The sequence below is a fragment of the Artibeus jamaicensis genome, unplaced genomic scaffold, assembly GCF_021234435.1.
Source record: "Artibeus jamaicensis isolate MK-2021 breed Jamaican fruit bat unplaced genomic scaffold, CSHL_Jam_final contig_519, whole genome shotgun sequence".
Taxonomy (NCBI): Eukaryota; Metazoa; Chordata; class Mammalia; order Chiroptera; family Phyllostomidae; genus Artibeus; species Artibeus jamaicensis.
Genome location: NW_026521871.1, coordinates 6,171,092 through 6,195,988, shown reverse-complemented (window position 1 = coordinate 6,195,988; position 24,897 = coordinate 6,171,092). Strand labels below are relative to the sequence as shown.

Sequence of the window (24,897 nt, the reverse complement as noted above, 5' to 3'; positions counted from 1 at the left end):
CTTTTTTATAACAAGTTCAAACTAGATATTCAAATAGTACAATTCATGTGATCAGGAGAAAGATTTCTTGAGAACTGAAGCTAGAAGGTAATAATTAATAGTGTAGGAGACCGTTCTGCGTGGCATGGGCCCAGCTCCCACTGGGAGATGCATAGGACCCACGCCCACGCATGGATAGGTTCTCCCGTGGGGGATCATGCCTCTTATGTACCTAGGCCGCTTTGAGTCTTGCTTTTTGCTAAAACTCCCTTACCTGGATTTGTGGCAAATGTTTAACACAAAGTTAAATTCCTAAAATCCATGCTAAACCTTCCTAGGACCAATGTAACTGGTCCAACCACTTTTGCCCTTTTCATTTGCAAATATCCCTTTTCTGTGATGTGATTATCAGCATTGGCTCCTTTGTTTTCTGTAAAAGGTAACCACCCAAAGCAACCTGGGCACAGGAAATGAGGACCATCATGTAATATGCAGAGAAACTCGATAAAGGCCAGTAAGGCAGGGGCCTAGGCTTTTGCTCCCCTTGAGAGAAAAGCTGTGCTGTCCCTTTTCCTCTGCCAGCCTCGGTAGTCTGTGTGAACATCTCATTTCATCCAAAATGACGTGGACACTGAGGGCTGGTGTGTGCATCAAATAGTGAGAGAATTCAATGTATAATAATTAAATGAACTCTTCAGGGCCACAGACAATCTCAATGCCAAAATTCCCTAAAGCCTATTCTACAGATAAGAAAATGAGTCTAATATTAAGATTAAGAAACATGCATAAAGTCCTAGGGACAACATGTGATAGGCTGGACTATCTATTCACATTGGTTTCTCCTCCCCATCACTCAATACAATAAATAGGGTTTCCCCTGCTTAAGAAATGTGGAAGTGGATGTTCCAAGAGGTTAAGAGGCTGGCCCAAAGGTTCACAGCTAGTAATTTATTAGAGCTAATTTTGCTATGGGACCTCTGATTGATGCCAAACTATAGTAACTCCTGGACTTTTTGAAGAACTAAAAATGCCTTCTTTTTTCAGGAACTAAAGTGATTCCCAAATCTCCTTGTAGAAAATCTATTCTAGGACCACAGAAACTCCTCGGTAAATGAAAAAGTTTAGATTGTTGTTATTATTGTCTTTAATCACACATCTTTAAAAGAATCCTTGTTCTTCCCTAAGCAATCTGAAAAGTAATTGCTAATATCTCAACACTTATTAAAAAACACTTACCACTGCACTAATACTATAAAATTAAATATCTAAGTAGAGGATTGAAGCACTGTAAACACAGAAGAGTGTAAGCTAGCATATTCTATAAATAGCTCTTTTGAGCTTCTAGATTATTTTCCTGCCACAAATTTCTCTCTTTAATGTGCCTCAAACACCCTACCACTCAAAGATACAAACACAGTAATTGATCTAAAAGAGAGCTCACGTTCAACTAATTAAGGAGCACCCCTTTTATTTTTTTAATTTTTACTTTATTGTTACTATTCTCTATTTATTCTCACCCAAGGACATTTTTTTTCCATTGCTGTTAGAGAGAGAAGAAGGGAGAGAAAGAAAAACATTGATGTGAGAGAGGAGTTCCCAGGCCAGGCACTCCCGCACATGCCTGGACTGGGAATCGAACCCACAACCTTTTGATTACAGGTTGATGCAACAACAAACTAAGCCACCAACCAGGGTGAGGCATCCCTTTTAAAATGCTAAACACTGCCTTAATGATTTCGCTACCTGAAACTGTTACTGAACAACAGGTCGAAGGAGGGGTGGCAATATTTGGCCCACTGAGGGATGCCAAATACTGCTACAGAACAACAGGGGCCCCTCCCAAGGACAGTATACTAATATCTACTGGGCTTGTCTGCCCGCGGCCAGAGGAAAGACATCTCTCAATGCCAGAGATTTGTGAAAAGGAAAGGAAAGGTTTATTCAAAGCTATACAGACTTAAAGCAGTGACCCAATGTCCCCATTAAAATATCAAAGTTTTTTTAGGATAACCACAGACGCCCACAGCGCTTCCTTTTCCCCCTGCCCTAATTCAGGGTACTGTATCTCAGGAAAAGAAGCACATGTTCATGTTTCCAGGACACTGGTACTGTCAGCTGTGTCACTGTCCAGGCAGGATCTCCAATTAGTCCAAAGTTGTGTGGCACCTTCTCATGACTTACTGGCAAAGAGTTCTTTCACTCTTCTTCCACGGAAAGTCTCTCCTGCTTCCCAGGCCACACAGCCAAAGGGAACATTTCAAAGCCACGTGGGCCTCTTCTACCAAAGCTGCAGGGGTCCACACTCTGCCAAAAGCGTGTGGCTTTCTTCTTCACCTGGCTACAGAGGTTCCCACTCTGGCAAAACCATGTGGCCCTCCCACCTCGCCAAGAGTGGGTCCTAACTCTCCCCCAAAACGCATGGCTCCCTCCTCAATGGTTGCCATGTCTACCTTTAAATCCCCATACCAGTCCTCCTTTGTAGCCCCATTTCTGATTCCTCCTACAACCGGTTACACCTGCCAGGACTCCCATATCTTCCCAGCTCTACTGGGCTGCCATAGTGAGTCTGGGCAAATGTGGCCCCATGGCGTGGAGCCAATCAACTCCAAGCTCTCATGCAGCCCCTGTAACTCAGTGGACCAGCCCCCAGTTACATCCTGGGTAGAAGCCACTCCCTTCTCCCTGGCTATGTTATAGATATGTTAAATGACCATTCCAGAGGTTGGTTGCAAAACTGTTGCTATGCAAAACAGCTCTCAATGGCCCTGCTCCATTTGTCCCTTCCCCCAACTGACACCTGGGGGGTGGGTAGTGAGGACATCTTAATATTTCCTGGACACCCTGAGCTCTAGATCCTCATTCTAAATCCTTTTCTGGGGCCCCACTCTTGGCTGCACCCTGTTACAAAACCACACTTTGGAGCATAACTTTGGTGCTTGAATAGTAGAAATTTTGTTCTTTGTCAGCAACAGCTGAAATACGAGATATTCTTAATGGAAATTCCAGGAAATCCAGACCCCTGAGGGTAAAATGGAATGTAAGTATGTATCATCTGCTACTTCACGTCAGCTCAACTTAGAAATTCAGGAGCAGAGATGTGTTCTATCAAGTGAAGTCCCATTGTCATCCCCATTCTCCTTCCCACTCCACCCAGAAGATCTGAAGCAAACAGTGACAAAATGCAAGTCCTCATGAAGCTCACATTACAGAGACAACACAGGTACAGGAAGAAAACCAAACAGAAATAAAAGCCAGTGAAGAATTCCTTAAAGGGAATCAAATAAGGCAACAGAGCAGAGAGTAAAGAGCTTAGGAGGGCTACTTCAGGTGGGGTGGGGTGTCGGGGAAGGCTGATACACAGCGATCTACAGCTATACATGTCTGAAGTGATATGTTCGCACACATGGTGATATGTGGCTGAGACCAGCAGAAAGAGATTGTTTCTCAACACTGCAGGGCTTCCAAATCATTGCAATGATTACCTAGTAGAGAGCAGTGCTCTACTATTTTTAAACTCAAAAGGAAAATTCATAATCAATCAAGAAATAAGAAGTCATTTTTTTCACTTTGATATTTCCCTTTCAGGCTACAGCCTTGTTTCTTCACAAAGCAAAATATAAAGCCCTTGAAATTAAAAACCCTGAAGTGGCACTATGTTCAGGAGTCAAACTCAGGGGTATGCAGTCACTGACAATAACAGCAGTTGCTTTGGGGAAGAGAGCATTACTAGGCTTATTGCTCTTACCACCCTAGATGAGACAACAATGTTTAGAAACCCAGGCATCATGCAGAACACTAAGACTCAGACATAGAGGCAAAGATGAAGAGAACAGTCACCGTGTTCTCCATGGTGGGTTAGCAGGTGCTGCCTTGAGGTGTGCAACTGTGTGAATTTCAAAATAGAAAGTGCTCAGTCTTGAAGTGTAGTTTCTGAACTGGACAGCTGACAATTGAAGATACTGCTTTGCTTCCTAGAGGGGCTGCCTACTACAAGACTGACTTCATGGGTCAAGTTTATGTGGCTATTACCACCTGTATGTTATTACCATAAAATAGTAAGGCCAGCAAATACCTACAATCTGAAAAGAATTATGGGGTGTGCTTGTTAACAATGAAGATACCTAAGCCCACCTACAAAGGTTCTAAATCAGTAGATTTAGACCAAGGGTGTCAAACTCATTTTCACCAGGGGCCACATCAGCCTTGCAGTTGCCTTCAAAGGGCCGAATGTAATTTCAATTCCTTAATAGTTAAGCAGTAGTTACATTTATGCAGTCCTAAAATTATTTTGGCTCTTTGAAGGCAACCGCAAGGCTGATGTGGCCCCTGGTGAAAATGAATTTGACACCCCTGATTTAGAACAAGGCCTGAGAATCAACTTAAAAAAAAAAACTAACACCAAAATCAATTTTCGTATAGGTAGTATAAGAATTACATTTGGAAAGACATAAATTAGACAACTTTAGATATGTAGACTTGGTCTAAAAGGACAGTTTTCAAAACTTTGTCACCCACTAATGTTTTTATATTACGATTATTTTTAATGATTTTATGTCCCACAGAAAATTAGAGATGGTCCCACTAATTCATATAGGAGAAATTCTGTGATTAATTTGGAAACAATTGAAATATCTCAAAGAGAATATAATATTTTTTTAAAGTAGAACCATAAAAAAATTAAGCTAAATAATCATGACAATATAATAATAACTATTCCTCATTTCATATGAGACCCTCATATGAAAGAATTACTCTACCCTCACTGTTAAAGATGACAAAACCTTAAAAAAAACTGGCCAGATATTTGAGACATCAAAGAGTGGTCACTATGGTAGTTAGAGGGTCTACAGCCAGGGTGCTCAGCCCTGCTAGGCTTAGCTCTTGCTGGTTTTTTAATATGTGTCTCATTTTATTATTCTTAATAGAAATGTAATCCAAATACCATAACCTTTACCATATTGCAATGTGCAATTCATTACTTTTTATACTATTCACAAAATTGCACAATCATCACCAATGTTTAATTCCACAGCGTCTTTATCACTCCACAAAGAAACCCTGACCCAACAGTAGTTACTCCCCAGACCCCTCAGTCTCCGGCCCCCACTAACCACTCAACTGTGTTCTGTCTATATGCAAAGCCTGCTTGTATAGAAATGATTTTCATGTCCCCTTCAGAATTCTGAAATGAAATGTCAAGATCCTATAAACTATATATTCATATAAATATTAGCTATGTGTGGCACATACATATTACCAATCTGTGCCTTCCACTTGCTTTGGTCTGTGATACCCCCGTGTTAGCAGCCATGCCTGTATGGTGTTATTGTCAAGGGCTGAAGAAATTTGATCAGATGGATGTTCCATGATGCATCTAACTAATCTAGTATTACAGAATTTACATTTGAATATTGAGTTTTAAAAAAAACTAGTAACCAGGTTTAAACATTCATGTTTTTCATTTTAAGAAGCAGTTTCAAAAAGGAGCTACTTCCATTATACTTTTAGTATTTGCATATTTAGAAGCCTGGTGTAGGGGTGGACAGTGGAGTGGGGTAAAGCCATGTGTCCCCTCTGCCCTATCACATCATGGGTCTGTAACAATCTTTTTATTACTTGAAATTTGTCGACAGTTTCTATAAGACATTCCCTGCTCAGAAGTACTTCCTAGGTATTCTATTTTATAACTTCCACTGCAGCTAAGCTAAACTTTAAAGCCATATGTAAACTAAGATCAAAAGAGAACTATGTTAACACTGTTTGATACCAAGCATTACCACATTATCTTCTACACTTACAACCAGGGTCAGAGCCATAAAAATTTACTTTAAAGTATAACATTAGCACCTTCTGAATTCTCCTGACTTCCTTCTGAATTCTAGCATGGGGGTGGGGGGAGGAGGAGACTTTTCTATGATTTAGGCATGTGATCTAACTGCATAAGAATTCAGGGGGCTGAAACCCAGCTTTCAGAATCAGACAGGATTTTTGTCTTTTACTTTACTGGGGAAGCAGGGACTATCCTAATAAATCTCCTTTCCTTTTCTAGGACACTTAAAACCCATCTTTGAGCTCCACTGACTCCATTAGGTTAGAATTTAGTACTAAGTAAAAAGGGAGGAAAAGTAGGTCTGTGGGTGGAGAGGACAGAGAGAAAAGCAAGGCTGAGGGGTAAAGGGGCAATTTGGGACGCCCACATCTGTGAGCCCTTCACTCCAGAATGAAGAGGCAAAACACCGTGCCAAGAACCCAGAGCCTTGTCAAAGATGTCCAGGCTGGAATAGGACCCAAAAATCCATGCCCAGCATGTGTGCTCTTTCCTAGACATTGCCTTGCATGAAGTCTCTTGACTTTAGTTATTGTTTTAGGACTCCTTGATTTAGATTCTGTTTTAGCATTTGCACAATAATAATTGTATTACAAAAGGTAAAGGTCTTGTAAACTATTGGAAAACATATTGCTTGTTATAGGTTATAATGTCAGGATTTATGTCTCTAACACTGAGGGTCTCTCTGACCTCGAAGATTATGTAATGAAACAGCAATGTGCTGCAAATGACCCAGTGTGAGTTTTTATTAGTGCTCATAATTGCCCTTTATTAACTTGTATGCACATAATAAGCACTCACCTTCACAGTCTGTCCAGCTTCAGGACCATCCTATAAGGAGGAAGAAAAATACAGGGGTGAGAACAGAGAACTGGTATCTCCTGCTTATTCAGAAATATTGCCTGTTAATAATTTAGATCTGATTTCATTTTGTGTTAATTTATAGTATTCTCTGGGAACCATTTGCTTCAACTATGTCAGACCAGACAGTTCTCCATTTCTTCCAGAGAATGAGAAGTTGTGTATAAAAACGATATAAATTATCCAGGGAGCCAACCCCTTGCAACTTTACACGCTCTTTGCTCCCAGCTATGGTTTCAACTGCATTAAAGGAAATCTGAAAATGTTCAGGGAGGTAAAGTATCACATCTCTTGATTACCTTTAAATCAGATGTAGTTTAATTAACATCTGACTACTTTAAATCTCTAGTCAGGAAATCAGCTATACATATAATTCATTAATCAAGATGGGCTGTTTCTTATGGAATAAACAGCCTTTCCTGGCTGTTTGACCCTGGAGGAGAAAGACGGAGTGTTCATTGTAGCTGGGCTCTTGCCCCATTCTAGTTCTTCCTCTCAGCTTTCTGGGGCCCAACAAAATCATCTTTTTGGTTAAAGATGAGCAACCTCATTGCAGTCACCAAACACAATGCTAAGTCAAAGGGGCTTAGCAGGTTTGAGATAGCAGAACAAGAAATGTCTATACAATAAAAAATCCCACAATTAGGACATTATAAATTCAGGCAAGTCTTTCTACCTCTCTGACTCATACTAAGGGGATGAGAAATCTTGACCTGGAGCAAGGAGGAGAGGGGGCAGGGGTCAGTGGGCAGGGCAGGAATAAGAAGAAGTCTATAACCAGTGGTTTTCAAACTTGGATGCACAACCCATTAGTAAGTAAGGAAGTCAGCTTAATGGTTCATGATAAATTATAAAACAAAACAAATAAAATAACTGAACAAAATTATTAGAGTGTATAGAATGGGTAAACATTGTCTTGTGAAATCCTGGTTTCCTATATCTACATATGTGTATGTGGGGGTATACATGTTTGTGAAATAAATATATACCTTACTGTGGGTTAAAGTTAAAAGAAGTTTGAGCTTGCAAAGATAACAGCTGAATAAATGGAAGCTGAACCCACTTGCTTGTGCCCCAGCACAGATTTTCAGCTGATCTTCTTACAAGTGATCTGAACAATCGATGAAATCTCAGCTGATAGGAATTTTTGAAGCCAAGGAGTTCAGAATATGCTTTGCACTGTTTTGTAAGAGATTTTATAAGGTGAAGGGGAAATACCTTATGCAAGGCACCTGCAGCAGAGAGAGGAGAGACCAGACAGAAAATGCAGCTTAGTAGCTCCTTCCCCTTCCACAGCAGGCAGTTTCAGTCCTGCACAGAGAATCTTCAACCCTAATCAAGAGAGACTGGGGAGGATAGAAGGAGTTGGGGAGACTCAGGCTGCACACACACAGTGAACAGCATGTTCATAGCTACAGAGCAAACCAAGAGAGTTCCAGAGAGAAATTCTATCTCCTAAAACTATCAGAGGCCCTGGCAGGACACAGTCAGCCCTGACCAAGAGAGAATTTTAGTTGTTTGGGGGAGTGGTGTGCATGGAGAACTGTTCAGGAACTTGGTGTTTGTTTTGGTGTGGATGCCACACAGAGAGTCTTTAAAAGGGAAGTTTAAGCATGGCTGGGTAGGGTCCCTGCATGCATGTGCAACTGCCTGACCAGCAAAGAAATCAGATTGGAAGTGCAGTTTGTTTCCACTGAATGCAGCTGGGCAGGGTAATCAGAAAGCTGCACAGCAAAAGGACTTCAGAGCCCCACCAAGTGCAGCTGGTGAGAAGGGGGATACACATAAAATGGAAAGTTAGGGTCTGAATCTCCTGCAAGAGCAGTGGGCTGGAAGAGATGGGCAAGAGCTGACTGCCTCAGATTCTTTGCAGCCAGGTAGGACCCCTCACACCATAGAACACAAACCTCTGGGAAGAATAAAGTGTGTCCAACCCTCACCTGCAGGATTGCAAACTCTGCAGAACAGTAAGACTAAGCTCAAGAACCCCCTGGCAGGTGTATATCTGCAGGGGGAAAAAGAGACTCTCCAATAGAACCCCTTAAATTTTTATCAGATGCAACAAGCTATGTTGGTTCCTCATTAAAACCAGCAGAGCAGAGATATTAGAAATTGGCACAGCAAGGGGTACTGAGGGCCCCGCACAGCCTCAGCTCTTATGCAGAGTTATTATCAGCACCAAGCAGAAAAGAACTTACCCTTTTACACAGATTGGTGTTTAAATAGCTAATTCATCAGAAACTATACATTACTGTACATAATCTGGGACAGACCAAGACATGTGGCACAGGGGCAGTGGAATACACCCACCATCTTCCCTGAAGACTGAACACTGACTCCCAGGGGAGAACCAGGGATCTACCTTCCCTATCACACCAGAAGTCCCCTCAAAAGGCAGGTGGAAGTCATACATGTGGTGCCGTTGAACATTAGATGAACCATCCCTGGCCCTTATGCTGATAAAAAGCCATCAGGGCAGAAAAACAAGGACCAGCAGAGTCTGAAGGAGACAGCCACAGATTGTGGATTGCTTGTAGCTTCAAACAGGCTGCCAAAGGCTAGACAGGAATATCAGCTAACATTAGCAAAGATGGATCCACAAGGAGAAGACAGGAGACAAAAGTAAACTCTGTGGAGACAAATTCCACCTCATTCTTTGTTATTATTTGACTTATTTTTAAATAATGCAAAATATATAGTATAGATTATAATATCTATGCATAGATTTTTAACATTCTTTTTCTTCAATTTTGGTCCTATTATTTCACTACTTTTTATTTTAGTTGAATTTCAAATCTCATATTTTATTATTTCCTTTTCTTATTCCATTTTGCCTTCTTCTTTCCCTTTCTTATTTTTATTTAAAATTGTATTTTTTTCTTTTTCTATGCCTTGTTTTTGTTCCTCACTCTTATAATTTCTCCTCCCTCCATCCACTCAAAACCATTTTTCTTTCCACTAGTCATCTCACATTCTTTTTCTCTCTCCTATGATATCCTTATTTTCTTCTCATTTTTATTTCTTTGCTCAGTTGTTGTGGATGTTGCAGTGGTGGTCATTTTCCCCAATTTTTCACTATTTTTTATCTCAAACTTCACATTATATTGTTCTTTCTTATTCCATTTTGCCTTATTACCTCTCTTTTTAATTTATATTTTAAATTTTATTTTCTCCCTTTTCTTTGCCTTATTTCTATTCCCTATTCTTATTATTTCCCCTTTCTCTACACTCTCCAAAACACTTTTTTGTTAGTCATCTCATATTCTTTTTTCTTTCTTATAAAATTATTATTCTATTTCCACTTTTATTAACATTTGCTCATTTGTTGTTGATATTGTGATCGTGGTTGTAGCTGAAGGGATATTTGTCTTGGTGTGGGCTTTTTTGCTAGGTTGCTTTCTTTTGTTCTGGCAGCGCCTGTATAAGACCATACAAGATGTGGTGGGTATTGTAACTCTCAGTTAACAAGCCATAGGGGAAAACTCACCAACAAACAAGCCAATAACAACCAAAACCTAATTGCAACAAGAGAGCCCACATAACCTGCATAAAGGGCATCCCTAGAGCATCCAGCTCAGGAAATCACCACTGAGTGACTACTGAGGAGACTGCACCACTGGGTCCCAGCTGGTCTCCTACCACAGAAGCCCACCCCACAGACAGGGAATCAAAGCAGATCAATCTAATATGCATAGACAAATGAAAGGAGTCACTTAAAAGGGGAGACAAAGAAACAACTACCAATTGAAATGAAAGGAAGAATCCCTAGAAAAAGTGCTAAATAAAATTGAGGCAAGCAGTTTGTCAGGCATAGAGTCCAAAGTAATGGTTATAAGGATACTCAAGGTATTCAGTGAGAACAACAAGAAACTATATAGTATCTATAGGGAACTTAGTGAGAACTACATCATCATGAAAAAGGACATAGAAACCATGAATAAGAAGCAGGAGGAAATGAAGAACACAGTATCTGAAATAAAGAATACACTAGGGGGAATTAAAAGCAAGCTAGATGAAGCAGAGGATTGAATCAGTGAGTTGGATGACAAGGTTAAAAAAACAAACACCCAGTCAGAGCAACAAAATTAAAAAAAGACTCAAAAAGGGTGAAGATAGTTTAAGGAAGCTGCAAGACAACATGAAACATAACAATGTTTGCATCATAGAAGTATCCAGAAGGAGAAGAAAAGGAGCAAGGGATAGGAAACCTATTTGAAAAAAATAATGGCAGAAAAACTTCCCTAAATTGGCGAGGGGAAAAGTCATGCAAGTTAAGGAAGCACCAAGGGTCCCAATCAATATGAAACCAAAGGGGCCCACTCCAAAACACAGCATAATTAAAATGCCAAAATTCAAAGACAAAAAGAGGATCTTAAAAGCAGCAAGGGAGAAATGTACAAGGGATCTCCGATTAGGCTATCAGCTGATTTCTCAACAGAAATACTACCTGACAAGAGGGGATAGCATGAAATATTCCAAGTAATGAAAAGCAAAGGCCTGCAACCAAGACTACTCTATCCAGCAAGGCCTTCATTTAAACTGGAAGGGAAAATAAAGAGTTTCCCAGACCAAAAAAAAAAAAGTACATCTCACTAAACCAGCATTGCAACAAATGCTAAACGGACTGCTTTAGAAAGATAAAGAAATAGAGAGAAAGAGAGGAAAACATGTACAAAAGAAAAAAATTGCAATGAATAAATACTTATTAATAATAACCTAAATGTAAAGGGATTAAATGCTCCAATCAAAATGCATAGGGTAATTGAATGGATAAGAAAACATGACTCATATATATGCTGTCTACAAGAGACCCACCTTAAAACAAAAGGTCTACATAGGCAGTAGGTGAAAAAATGCGGGGGGGGGGGATTCCAAATGGACATGAAAAAAAAGTTGGGGTAGCAATATTTAGACAAAATAGACTTCCACATAAAGGCCATAACAAGAGACAAAGAAGGTCATCGTGTAATACTTAAGTAGTCCAAAAAGAGGAAATAACCCTGTAAACATATATGCACCCAACATATGAGCACCTAAATATATAAGAAAAAACTTGAAGGACTTTAAGAAAGAGATCCACAGCAATATAGTCATAATAGGGAATTTTAACACCACACTGTCAACAATGGATAGATTGCCCAAACCAAAAATCAACAAGGATATTATGGCATTGAACAGCCCTCTAGATTAAATGGACTTAATTAATTTTTATGGTGCATTTCACCCAAAAGAAGCAAATTACAGACCCTTTTCAAATCCACATGGATCATTTTCTTTTCTTTTTTTAAAAGTTTTTTTAAAAAAATATTTTATTTATTTATTTTTTGAGAGAGGGGAAGGGAAGGAGAAAGAGTAGAAGAGAAATATCAATGTATGGTTGCCTCTTATGTGTCCCCTGCTGGGAATTGGCCTGCAACCCAGGCATGTGCCCTGACTGGGAATCGAACCGCGATACTCTGGTTCACAGGCCTGCACTCAATCCACTGTACATGGATCATTTTCAATGACAGACTACATGGTAGGACAGAAAATCAACCTCAAGAAATTCAAGAAAATTGAAATCATGTCTAGCATCTTCTCAGATCACAATGGTTTGAAACTAGAAACCAACTTCAAGGGGAAAATCTCAAAAACAATCAAATACATGGAGACTGAATCTCATGTTATTAAATAATGGATGAGTTAACAATGAGATCAAAGAAAAAATTAAATTAAAAAGTAACTGGAAACAAATGAAAATAAACACACAACAACCCAAAATCTATGGGACACAGAGAAGGCAGTCCTGAGAAGAAAGTTCATAGCAATACAGGCCTACCTAAAGAAGATAGGAAAATATCATATAAACAACCTAAACTTACATCTATAAGAAGTAGAGGAACTACAACAAACAAAGCTCAGAGTGAGTAGAAGGAAGGAAATAATCAAGATCAGAGAAGAATTAAATGATATAGAGACTAAAAAAATACAAAGGATAAATTAATCCAGGAACTGGTTCTTTAAAAAGATAAACAAAATTGACTCCTTTAACCAGATTGGTACGTGCAAAATATGAAACTAGACCACCAATTTACACCATACACCAGAATGAACTCAAAATGAGCAAAAGACTTAAATATAAGTTGCAATAGCATAAAAGTCTTGGCAGAAAGCATAGGAAATAAAACTTCAAATATTCTGTGTAGCAATATTTTCAATGACATATCTCCTAAGGCAAAAGAAACAAAGGAAAAAATAAACAAATAGGACTACATCAAATTAAAAAGCCTCTACATGGCCAAAGAAACCATCATCAGAATAAAATATGAACCAACTGTATGGGAGAAGATACTTGCCAATGATACATCAGACAAAATATATAGAGAACTCATAGGACTCGATAGCAGGAAGACAAACAATCCAACTAAAAAATGGGCAAGGGACCTGAATAGACACTTCTCCAAGGAGGACATAGAGAGAGCCCAAAGACACATTAAAGAATGTTCATCATCACCAGCCATCAAAGAGATGCAAATTAAAATCACAATGAGTTATGACCTTGCACCTCTCAGAATGGCCATCATTAATAATCCACAAACAACAAGGTGGTGGAGAAAAGGGAACCCTAGTACATTGTTAGTGGGAATACAGACTGTTGCAGGCACAGTGGAAAAGTGTGGAATTTTTCTCAAAAAATCAAAAATGGATCTGCTTTTGACCTGGCAATTCTACTGTTGGGAATATACCCTAAGAATCCTGAAATACCAATTCAAAAGAACTTATGCACTCTTATGTTCATAGCAGTGCTATTTATGATAGCTAAGTGCTGGAAACAGCCTATGTGGCCATCAGTAGATGACTGGATTAAAAAACTGTGGAACATTTACATAATGGAATACTATACAGCAGAAAAAGAGAAGGAACTCCTACCTTTTGCAACAACATGGTTGGAACTAGAGATTATCATCCTTAGTGAAATAAGCCAAGTGGTGAAAGACAAATGCTATATGATCTTACTTATAAAAGAAATCTAATGAGTAAGATAAATTAACAAGCAAAATAGAACCAGGAAACATGGAACAGACTGACAGGGGCCAGAGGGGAGGTAGAGGAGAGGAATGGAAAGAAGGGAAAGGGAGTAGTCAAAGAACATGTATGAATGACCCATGGCCATGGACAATGGTGTGGGAATGGACTGTGAGAATGGGCAGTGGGGTGGGCAGAAGAAGCAAAGGTGGAAAAATTGGGACAACTATAATACAATAAACAATAAAAAATGTTTGAAAAGACTGTATATGTGAAACTACTCAAAGCACAAGTCAGTTCCTATATTTATCAAATTAACTTTCTAGTGAATCATGTTAGAGAACCAGTACTAGCCATTTCTCTATATGTGATTTTTCTTTTAGTATTTTCCTAAGCACTGACAGATGTCTTCCTTGACTTACCTTCATTTGGGCCCTCTGAAAACAAGATTTGCAGCACAGGCTTGATAGATCTACCCTGAGCCTAACAACCTGTCTGAAGTTAACCCAAATGGTTTGACATACCACCTAGCCTCACATACACATGATCCAGGTTTTACAGCGAAGTTTAGATACTATTAAAATAGATATAGTGGCCAAGAAGTCTTTTTTGAGAAGCAAATGAGCATTTTTAGTCAGAGCCTTTCATAACCTGAAAACAGTGACTTTATTTATCTGTTGCCTTTGGTAGAGACCTCAGGAGCTGAATAGTTCCTCTAATACTCACTTCAACTAAAGCCTTGGGTATAGGGTCTTTTATGAGGGATGAGCCAGGAAAAAAACTCCCTGGGGAATTATCTTCTGGAGGGCAAGCTCCTTGTAAACTCGCCCTGCTAAGTGATTGTTCTAGTATCCCATGTGTATCAGTGTTACAGTTGGTGTTGCTGTGAGAAGCTGTGTTCAGCTTCAGTGAATTTTTTAAGACATTTTCAACACATTTGCCCATTGCATTATGGGTGATTTATGAGTGCACCTGCCAACACTGTGCTGAATTTTCTGCAGTTTTTGACCAAAACCAGAATGACCCCCATGCTCCACCCTCTCTATTCACCCACTCTCACCAAGAGAGACCTTCGTTTCCTTGGGGGGAAAAAATTCCTTAAAGGAAAACATTTTGCCAATGTGGAAGAGGTGAAACAAAAACCAGCAAAAGCACTAAAAGGCATCAAAATTGACAAGTTCAAAAACTGTTTTGAGCAGTGGAAAAATGTCTCAATAGGTGTATTGCATCATGGAGAGTGCTTTGAAGGTAACTGAAGTTTAAACACATATGAATAAATACACAATTTTTCATAAATAAATTCTGATTTTTTGGTCCCCCCTTATATTATGGAATAATTCATTTCATTCCAAAGGGTTTTGCAGCGTCACCAACTTTCAAGGCCACAAAGGACTTCAATGTGTACTGATACCCCAACTGTTTGTCTGGGGCACCCTATGACAAGGGTTGACTCAGCCTGTGCTTGAACATCTGAAGTGATTCAGGGTCTCATTTCCTTACTAGGAGGATGGTCACACCAAATATTCAGTTAGTTCAGCTTCTGGCCAATCCATAATCAATCGCTGAAGCTTGGTTTACAGACAGAGAAAGGGTCTGCCCTTTGAGAGCAAGACCCCGCCTAGCCTGCATATCTTCACCCCACTGGAAGTTGAACAGGGCTAAGCTCAGGCAGTGCTTAAAACACAGTTACCATTGAATCAAAATGACTTGTTCAGCCCTAGTTCTAGTAAAAGATCTGGAATGTTGTAATGCCCATTAAATATGTGTCCATTACTTCCACCTGTCTTATAAACAATGCTGCAGATGTTATCTCAGTTGATATTCCACAGTCCACGTGGGGCTGGTGGGCAGTAAGGTGGTCCTGAATTTGTTATATCTTCTTTGACTATTATGTAAGACACAAATAACCACAATTGCCTTCCCTGTGAGATGGCCAGTTAAAAGGGGGACAAAGCTCAACACTAATATTTAGAAAGGAAGAAAACTAATTTCTGAGTATCTGTATACTCACCTGCATAGAAAAGGTAAGAGAAGTCCCCTGGAAATGCTTTTCCACCACTGTGCCGACTTTCTGAGTTGCCTGAAACAAATCAGCCACTTCATCAGGATGCAGATCTCGAAAGCGCTCCACTGGCCGAAGTGGACACACGAGGACATCTGTAGTGAAGTCTGCTAAGGAACACTTTGCTTGCTTTTGGTAATATTCTTACCAAGAAGTTTATACCCACAGTATTGAATCCCCTTGACCCAGGCCTGAACTCTCAAAGACTAAATAAAATCCAACAAACGCTTGCCAACAATCAAACTCCAAGGAATTCAAAAAGACTTTCAAACATAGTTAATTCTACTTTGAAGGAGAAGCTGTGCTGAGCTGGAGGAATTCTGTGAAGAGCAAGGGATATCAGTAACTTGGAGAGACTCAAGTGCTGGCTGAGAAAATTATGCCAAGAGGTAAGCTCTATTCTGGACCATTATTTCCTGACCCTTCTTCTAATGCACTGGGGTCTCAAGCAGCCCAAGGGGCTGGGAAAACAACTGGAATATCCAGCTGGTTTCTCTACCTAGCGCATCATGATGAAAATTTTAATTTTAATATCTCTTTGGAGAAACATGTAGTGAAAATATAATAGTAATTTTATTTATTTTATTTTTTAAACTAGTGTAGACATTCTGAAAACATACAATGAACTTCCTCTATAACCTACAGATGTTCACATGGTTAAAGAATTTATGACAAGGATTCCTGAAACTGATGATTAAGAATTAAAGAAGGCAGTTGAAGGTAAATCATTAAGTTAAGAAAAGGGTTGTCTGCTCTTGCAAACAAAAGTATTTCAGTGTATTCTGTAAATTAGGCAAATCAACGTATTTGCATTTTTGGTCTAAACAAACAAGATCTAGAGAAAATGGATATATACACTCAATCATTTGTTGATAGCAAATTATTATTCAATATTACATCATTAATAACACATCAGCTTCTTTTTGTATTTGAACTGATATATATGTGGGTATAAACACATATACCCACATACATGCACACACGAGACATACCAACTTTTGTGAAGTTTTTACATATCAGCAGGAGAAAAATCACTATAATGTTGTTTTCTGTTTTTCTCTTTTGGCCTTTTTTCTTATTGTTTTAGGAGAACATGCTTCTGCCTGGAGCTAAGTAGCTAAAGGTCATAGTAAAATCACAATACAACAATTGCTAGTCTCACCAGAATATCAAGCATTTTAGCGCATCAGGCCCATAATGGGACTCAGGCCCAGGGGCAAATGTACTGCACTCCACTGGGCAGGCCTGATTTTCATAAAAGCAGGGGGAGGAGAGGGAACACTGATTAATTTTGCTCATAATCAGGAAATTCATGTCAACTGTAAACTAAGCAAAGGAGCATTTGTTTAATATGAGTTTATTTTTCAAGAGAGGAGAAGGGAGAGGCCTTCACCCATGGGGCATTTGATACTTAAAAAGATAACTATCCCTTTTTTGGCAGGGCTGCTTTATTATCATGGGTCAATAAACTGTTTAGAAATGAAGAATTTCCTTTCATTTCCTTTTTAACAGATTGCCAGTCTCCACTCCCACTGGGTTGCTTTTCTTTGTTAAAAAAGACCTTTCCCCATCTTCCTCCTCCCAGCTTTGATTTACACCCACCCTTAGGCCCTGACTTCAGCAAGTGGCCCAAACCACAGCAAGATGACGATTTTGCAAGCTGCCAACAATACCATAATAGCATGGTAAGCTATGTCTACACAGAAACTAGGTGGGGAAGAAACAGCATTTTACTAAAGCAATTGCTTACTGTGAAAACTGGAGGAATGAATCTGACAACCTTTGTAATTTTAGTAATATCAATAACATCCGAAAGCTCTTTTTTCAATGCCATATAAATATCTAATCACAATATCTGTTCATTCTGTGAGTCTGATGCTAAGGATTGGCTTGGCCGAATGTTTAATGGTTTAAAATGTTTATGGAATAAAAAATGTCTGAATTTGTCAGATGTTTTATCCTGTGTACATATCCAACTGCAGGGTGATACACCACATACATTTATTATTTTAATTAAACATTAATAATAGTAACACAATATGTCTCGAAACAGTTAAGTAGATTAAACACATTCTCATTTAGGCAACTATTTTTCACCAGCCCATTTAGGCAACATTATCCTGACACATATACTCTCTGCAACCCAGCCTTTTGTTAAGAAGTCATTTTATCTGCATATGATGCACGTATATTTCCATGCAAATAATAAGATAAAGATAGCTTTCAAGGGTGCTTCCTTGGACAGGTGTTCATAGAGGTGGTCATCCCCTTTGTTTTTCTGGGACCTAGATGATGGCCTAGCAGGCCTATTAACCTGGGAACGACCACAAAGGTAGGCTCCATACAACCCTCTAGGGAGGTAGGTGGGTCTGGAGTTATACAGGGTGAACCCCTGGAGCCTCGGCTGCTGTGTGAGTAGCTGACCTGGCCAGCAGCAGGTCAACTATCCAACATACTCCCTGGGCCATTCTAGGCGCTGACCAAACACCAGAAAGTCAAGATTAACCATCTTCCTTCAGCTCCTTTAAAGCTAGAGCAGAACAAAGCCTCTGCCTAAACCTCACGACAGGCTATATCCTGCCTGATACCTACCTACCTCCCAGATCTCCTCTTTCCCCACCCCTCTTTTGCACACTATATATGCCACATGTGCTTTCCTTCTGTTCCTCAAACACAGTAAGCTCCTTCCCTGATTTAGAGCTTTTTCCCTGGCTATTTGTTCTTCCTAGAATTAAATTCTCCATGATCTTCACATGGCCACTTCTTATCATTCAGATTCTATTTCCAATGCCACTCTCTCAAAGGAATATCTCACTGCTAAGTCGTTTAAACTGTTACCTGCTTACTCACTCTTACATCACCTGTTTTAATTTTCTTTGGCCCTTGCCACCAGCTGATGGTTTTCTACTGTTGGTTACCACCTACATGGATAAGAATGTAAACTCCACAACAGTGAAAATTTAGTTTTGTTTACTGATATTTCCTTACCACTTATGACATCTGAGACATTAAAGAAGTATTGCTGGAATGAATGAATAAATAATACACAAGACATCATATCAGCCATCTCTGAGTACTAAAACCCTGATGAAATTCATTTACTTTTCAATTAACTATACAAAACTGGGATAGACTGCAAGATTTCTTTAATTCGAAGAGATTTATGCTTAATATCTAACATAGTTAGAACTAATGTTGGATAAGAGCTGGGGAAATGTAAACTCATTTGTAATGTAAACTAATTTTCACATAAGCCCAAAGGAAATATAATTATGAAGGTAAAATCCTTTTTAAAAATCCTTTTATTATTAGAAAGAAGTGGTTTCTAGAACATTCAAAGTCTCGGATAAACTACGTATAGAAAAAGGCTGCTTTATGCTATGACTAGGAAATGTAATTCATTTGTTCATTCCATGAACAGTGAGCATTAATTAAGTGTAGACATTGTACTGGGCTCTGGGAATTGCAAAGGAGAGTAAGAAGTTGCTCTTGTCCTTCCATTCCAGGAAACAGGGATTGAGACAGAGAGCTGCAGTACTACAGGAGGCATAAGAATAGAGGGCTATAGAGGCAGAGAAACCTGGGCACCTTAATAAGGTAAGGGTTCCAGAATAACCACAAATAAACTCTGAACTGGATGGATTATCCCCTGGCTAACTGGAAATATAAATGTGTTCGTAAAGGATTTAGAGCAAGTAAGCAAACTTTTCCTGTAAAGGACCAAATGTGTAAATATTACTATTTTAGTCTGGTGGGCCATAAGCCCAAGGAGTCACACATAATACAAACACTAATAGGTGTGGCCATGTTGCAGTAAACAAAAGGAGGAGGCTGGCCAGATTTGGCCCATGGGCCTTAAGGTGTCAATCCTGATATGGAGGAACCACATTAGAAAGAGGTAACTAAAGGAAACAAAAAGTATTGTATTCCTACTCTTCCTTCCGTAAGTTGAGGACTACAATGCTACCTTAATAGCATACTGGATAAAACTTATGGAATCTTACAAAATTTGATTGTCTAAGAAAAACATCCGAGCATGTTAGAGCATGTTCATGCCCATGTACAATGCTTTTAAAGACTAATCACACCAGAAAATGTGTTATGATATTGACACCATGAAATGAATCATGAGTATTTCTCCCCAACACAAGTAAACTGAGTTTGTTCCATCTCTAACTAGAAAAATGCAGCATATGATCTGCAAACACACGAGAGGACCAAAGTAGTGTGCTATTTACAAACTCATCTGAGGATAAAAGTCTTTTCTCGAAATAAGTGCCTAAGTCTTGGAAGAAAACACCATATTGCTTAAAGATGGTAGGTGTGTGTTATATGTTTCTCCTGGACACGAAAGTCAGGGAAAGCAAATTAATTTTGAAGGAGAGTAGACAGCTCTTGTAATTCTACTGCCACTGTTTATATGGCAATTATTTTAAGGTAATATCACAGATGTAGTATAATTTAACATGGAGACTCTTAGGCTCTGTTAATGGACAAATCCCATATTGCACATAGACAATAGGAACACACTTCTCCTGCATCCTCTTTGCTTGAGGTTGACATCTCTGCAGAGACTTGTTAGCCAGCATGCAAACATAGCCCTCGAGGAAGTTAATCTACTCAACTGAATTTAGTGTATGTTGATCCAGTACATACCACACATGAAAAACTGTGAAAGAAGATTATCAAATGCAATATCTGGTCTCTCCCTACAATATAAGTAGAGGTATCTATTTAGTAATAACATTTTTTTCAGAAGAAAAGATGACCAATAATTATAATTTAGTGCCTATGATTGACAAAGACATTCTTCATAGCAGAGGAAAATCAAAGAAGGCTTCATACTGCAGATGAGATTTAAAGTGGGCTTTACAAATGGGGGAGTAACTCAAAGTGGCTGGCAAACTGCTCACCCATCCATTTCACAACTAAAGCCTTCTCTCAGCCCAGGGCTTGTGTTACAGTTTAGGATGCCAAGATGAATACAACAGAGTAAATGACCTTGCAGAGTTCACACTCTAATATCCCAGACTGTCATGCAGTGTAAACAGATCACTACAACACAGAGAGATGAGTGCTATTGATAGAAATCAGCACAGATTGTTGTGGGAGCACAGAGGAGGCTGAACCTAACTCTGCCTACAGGTTGGATAAACTTTTCAGTATGGGTTTGCATTTCCATTCTCTAAAATCAGCAAGCATTTCTCCAAATTTGGACCAAATCAGTCCTTGAAAATGGCCTCATAACTTATAGTTAGCTTCAAATAAAGTTGTCAGGCACTCCCTCTTTGGCTAAAAGTCACTGTTTCATTTATATATGTATTCACATTTATTTAATCTTACCAACTAGCCCATATAATACTTTTATAATTCCTATTTTCCAGATGAAAAAATTGCAGCTTATAGAAAATAAGAAACTTGTGCAAGACATCACACCCCTAATACGAGACTAAACTAGACTTCAACTCAAGCCTGTCTGATTCCAAAGTCCATGTTATTAACCACAGCTTGGTGATACTTTTTCTAACTTTCACAATCAGTCTCTGTTTACCCTTTTACTAAAAGTATGGACTGTGTTTCCAGAGTTCCTCTGTTTGTGGAAGAGAATTGTGGGTTTCATGAAAGTCAAAGATATTGTGAAAAACTACTAAAGTCCTCAGAAACACCCAGCCTTGAAGGAAGAAAGCAGAGGAGACATAAAGTCTCATGGAAGGAGGCCTCAGTGCTGGATGAAGGAGGTTGTAAATATGTCCCTGGTCCTAACACACAACTGTCAGTGAGGACAGCAACATCAGAGAACTATCTTGCATGAGGGGATGAGAAGGAGGAAGTCATGTGAAATGCGGGGCCTGCATTTCCTCTCTTTTCCATCTTTAAGCATGAATTGCTTCAAGGTAACTTTGACTCCTCTGGGCTGCCAGACTCCAGAGTAAGATTAGATATTCCGATCAATGTCAATGGATTACACTGTCAGACACACTGAACAATCCCTTTGCTTTTGGACAGCCTAATTATTGGGAGCCATTGACTTCCTCATAGCATCATTTATATCACCAAGACCTACTAAAAACCTGGTAATGCCTTTCCCCACTTTTCCTCTCCACCTTCACCACCAACTCAGAAGTGACTGTCTCATTATATTGGATGTAAACACAGTGAGTTTTTGCCACATTACAGTGATGTAACAACATGCCAGGCCCTGTAATAAACTCTCACTGTTACACAGCTAACCCAGAATACAATTACAGAAAGAAATCAGATGAATCTTTGCACTAGTCAAGTACCTAAAATTGTTGTGGTACATTATTTACAAATATTACTACAAGAATCTTTCCCATTCTGCATGTCCCTCTGCAAAGTGACTTTGCTCTTCTTCACATCAAGAATTGGAGGCTATGTCCCCTTCCTTTGAATCTGCGATGACCTTGTGACTTGCTTTGATTAGTGGAATGTGATAGAAGTATTGCTATGTGACTGGCTATGTTCAGGTATTAACAGAATTTGCATCTTCTGGGTTTTTGTTGTTGTTGTTCTCTTATAATCCTGATAAGCAGGCTATGAAAAAGCTAAGCTAGCCTGTTGGAGGAGAACTGAGGTCCCTCAGCAGACACCCAGCACCCACTGTTAGGATTTTTAGACCTAGGAGAGCTACTGCCTGTCTTCCAAACTTCTGTGTCAGTTATCTATTGCTGCGTAATGAACTGCCCTAAAAACACAGGTGCGTAATGAAACATTGACTTGTTTTCTTATCATAATTCTGTGGATACTTTTGCATCTGGTCTCACCTGAGCCTACTAATGCAACTGCTTCCAGACAGTGCACTGGGCCCCTAATCCCTGTGCTCTTAAATTCCATCTCCTGATAGGAGTGGAAAAACCACAACGAAAAGAAGCATGGGCACTGGAAGTCACATAGTGTCAATGGGCATTATTATCACAATCTTTTGGTGATTGTTATAATTTCAGAGTCACCAAAGTTGGTGACTCTGAAAAGAAGTTCTGGGGGCTTTGCAAAGATGAGCAGGTGCCCAAGGTATCTTGGAGGTTCTAGTGACTCTATACACTCATGTTATTTTAGAGCTGGGATTGATTCTAAACATTATCTTCTCCAATTTCCTTCTTGTTGGAAAAAAGTGGCAGTTAGAAAAATTAACTGATTTGTTTGAAGACACAGGTAAGGACACAATTGGAATTGAAATACAGCTGCTTGGCTTCCCAAACCAAAGTTCTTTCTATTATACAGGAGATGACGAAATGTTGCACTTCAGCTACATATTCCTATGCTAAACCTACGGCAAACATTAACAATTGACTACAAAATTCTCTTTGTGCACCACAGAGACTCAGAATCCTTGCCGATCCTGACCTCTAAGCAGTCACGGCCAATTAGAGTGGATGTGGAACCGGAAAACAGCTATGAACCACAGTAACAACTGCAAAGGCCTGGTGGTGTCGAGAAGAAAGTGAGCTTCTGTCAATGTGAGAATCTGCCCAACTACATTAGATGTTCATTGTGTTACTACATTATTATTCATAATAAATTTGATAAATTCAAAATTTGTTCATCAAGGATAATAATTGATGCTTAAAAATAATTTTATGAGCATTTCTATGACAAATGTGAGATATTTAAATATGAGGTCATGACAGAAAAATGGAAATGTACTAATTTAGATGATTAATTCAAGGAGACAGCAGAGTATTATGCTCAAACTTGATCCTATTTATTTTTCTATATTTGATCTATTCTAGGGATTCAAAATATAAAAGCACTAAAATAAATCAAACCATCAAAAATATCATTGATTTTGATCAGCATGTGTATATATGAATATAGAATGAGTCTGTATTAAATGATATGACAAAGAATTAGTCGTTCTTCTAAACTAATAATAAAGAAGAGTCTCTATTCATCTGTACTACAAATCAGTATGCAGTTAAGTGACAAGCAAGGAACCTTCCTGCCTGTGCTGCAGACCCTTGTAGTGAATCACTTGCTCTAACACACAATCCTAGACCTTGCAAAAATCATAAGCACAAATGGCATGATTGCAATTTCAGAATGTGATAAATTCCAGAACAGTGTGATTGAGATACTGAGAGTACTCTGCTCATATCTGGATCTCAAGGCAAGCATCTCACAAACATCTACAAGGATTCTCATGTTCTGTCCTGGAGAATGCCTTGGGCCAAAGACAGTGTGAGTGAGTCTTCAGTTACCTAGGGCAGAGAAGCCAGGTATCATTCTCTAGGCACTGCTCTGGCTGCTCAGAGGTGAGAATCAAATTCATAGAGAGAAGCAAACAGGCAGCTTTCAAAGAAAGCAAAAGGAAAGAGAAGCCTGCAGCCTGGAGGCCAATTCTTTGGTCTAAATTTTTTTAAGGCAAAGGAATCTTGTGTTGATTATACTAGGAGAATCAGAATTGGCAACAGTTATGCTTATATGAAACTAAATATGTGGGGAAAATGAATAGTAACAGAAGGGGAAGGAAGGAATACATAACATTTGCTTGCTGGCTACTGTGCCCTTTGAGGTAGACAGTATCAGCCACTCCTGTTTTTTCGCATTCAGAACTTGAAACTGAACACGTTAAACTGCATAACCAATGTCACAGTGACATAAAGTAAAAGCCCTGTAGAGGGCCATATGGCATTTAAAGTTGTCTACACTGTTTTGGTGCCTCCCAAGTTCACAAAAGTCTCCAAGTACTACTGCAGTGTTCACTAAAGTGATTTACCAAAACACTGGGTCCATGAGGTGTTCTTAGATACTATACAAAAAAAAAAAGTTAAGAAATGCTGAATGGAATTAGGTAAAATAAATTTTTTATTTACAACACCGCTCATCAGTATATTTAACGTGCTTACGTTCATTCTGACTTCCCCCAAAGAAGAGATGCTCTGCAGCATTTCTTGTATTTGCTTACAGATAAAACAATTATTTTACTTTTTTCTTTCTTTGTAGAACATTGCATAGGATAAATATTTCAGGGGATTTTTACTGGAAATACTGAGCATCATTTACTTAAGCATAGAGATGCTGAATAGTTTCTGTTTTTTAATCAAAAAGTAGCCCTGGCTGGTCTGGCTCAGTGGATTGTGTGCCAGCCTGTGAACCAAAGGGTCACTGGTTCAATTTCCAGTCAGGGCACATGCCTGGGTTG

The 24,897-nt window shown here is 39.1% G+C and overlaps 1 protein-coding gene across 5 annotated transcripts in view; it reads right to left on the bottom strand.

Moving 5' to 3' along the window:
* Positions 1-24,897, bottom strand: part of FHIT (fragile histidine triad diadenosine triphosphatase) — a 1,463,343-nt gene that overhangs the window by 271,995 nt on the left and 1,166,451 nt on the right. For all 5 annotated transcript variants that reach the window (XM_053668986.1, XM_037137395.2, XM_037137392.2 and 2 more), the window contains 2 exons: positions 15,684-15,829; positions 6,608-6,637 (listed from right to left, as the gene is read on the bottom strand). In XM_053668986.1, the coding sequence (XP_053524961.1) occupies positions 6,608-6,637; positions 15,684-15,829 (176 nt within the window). The remainder of the gene's footprint in view (positions 1-6,607; positions 6,638-15,683; positions 15,830-24,897) is intronic.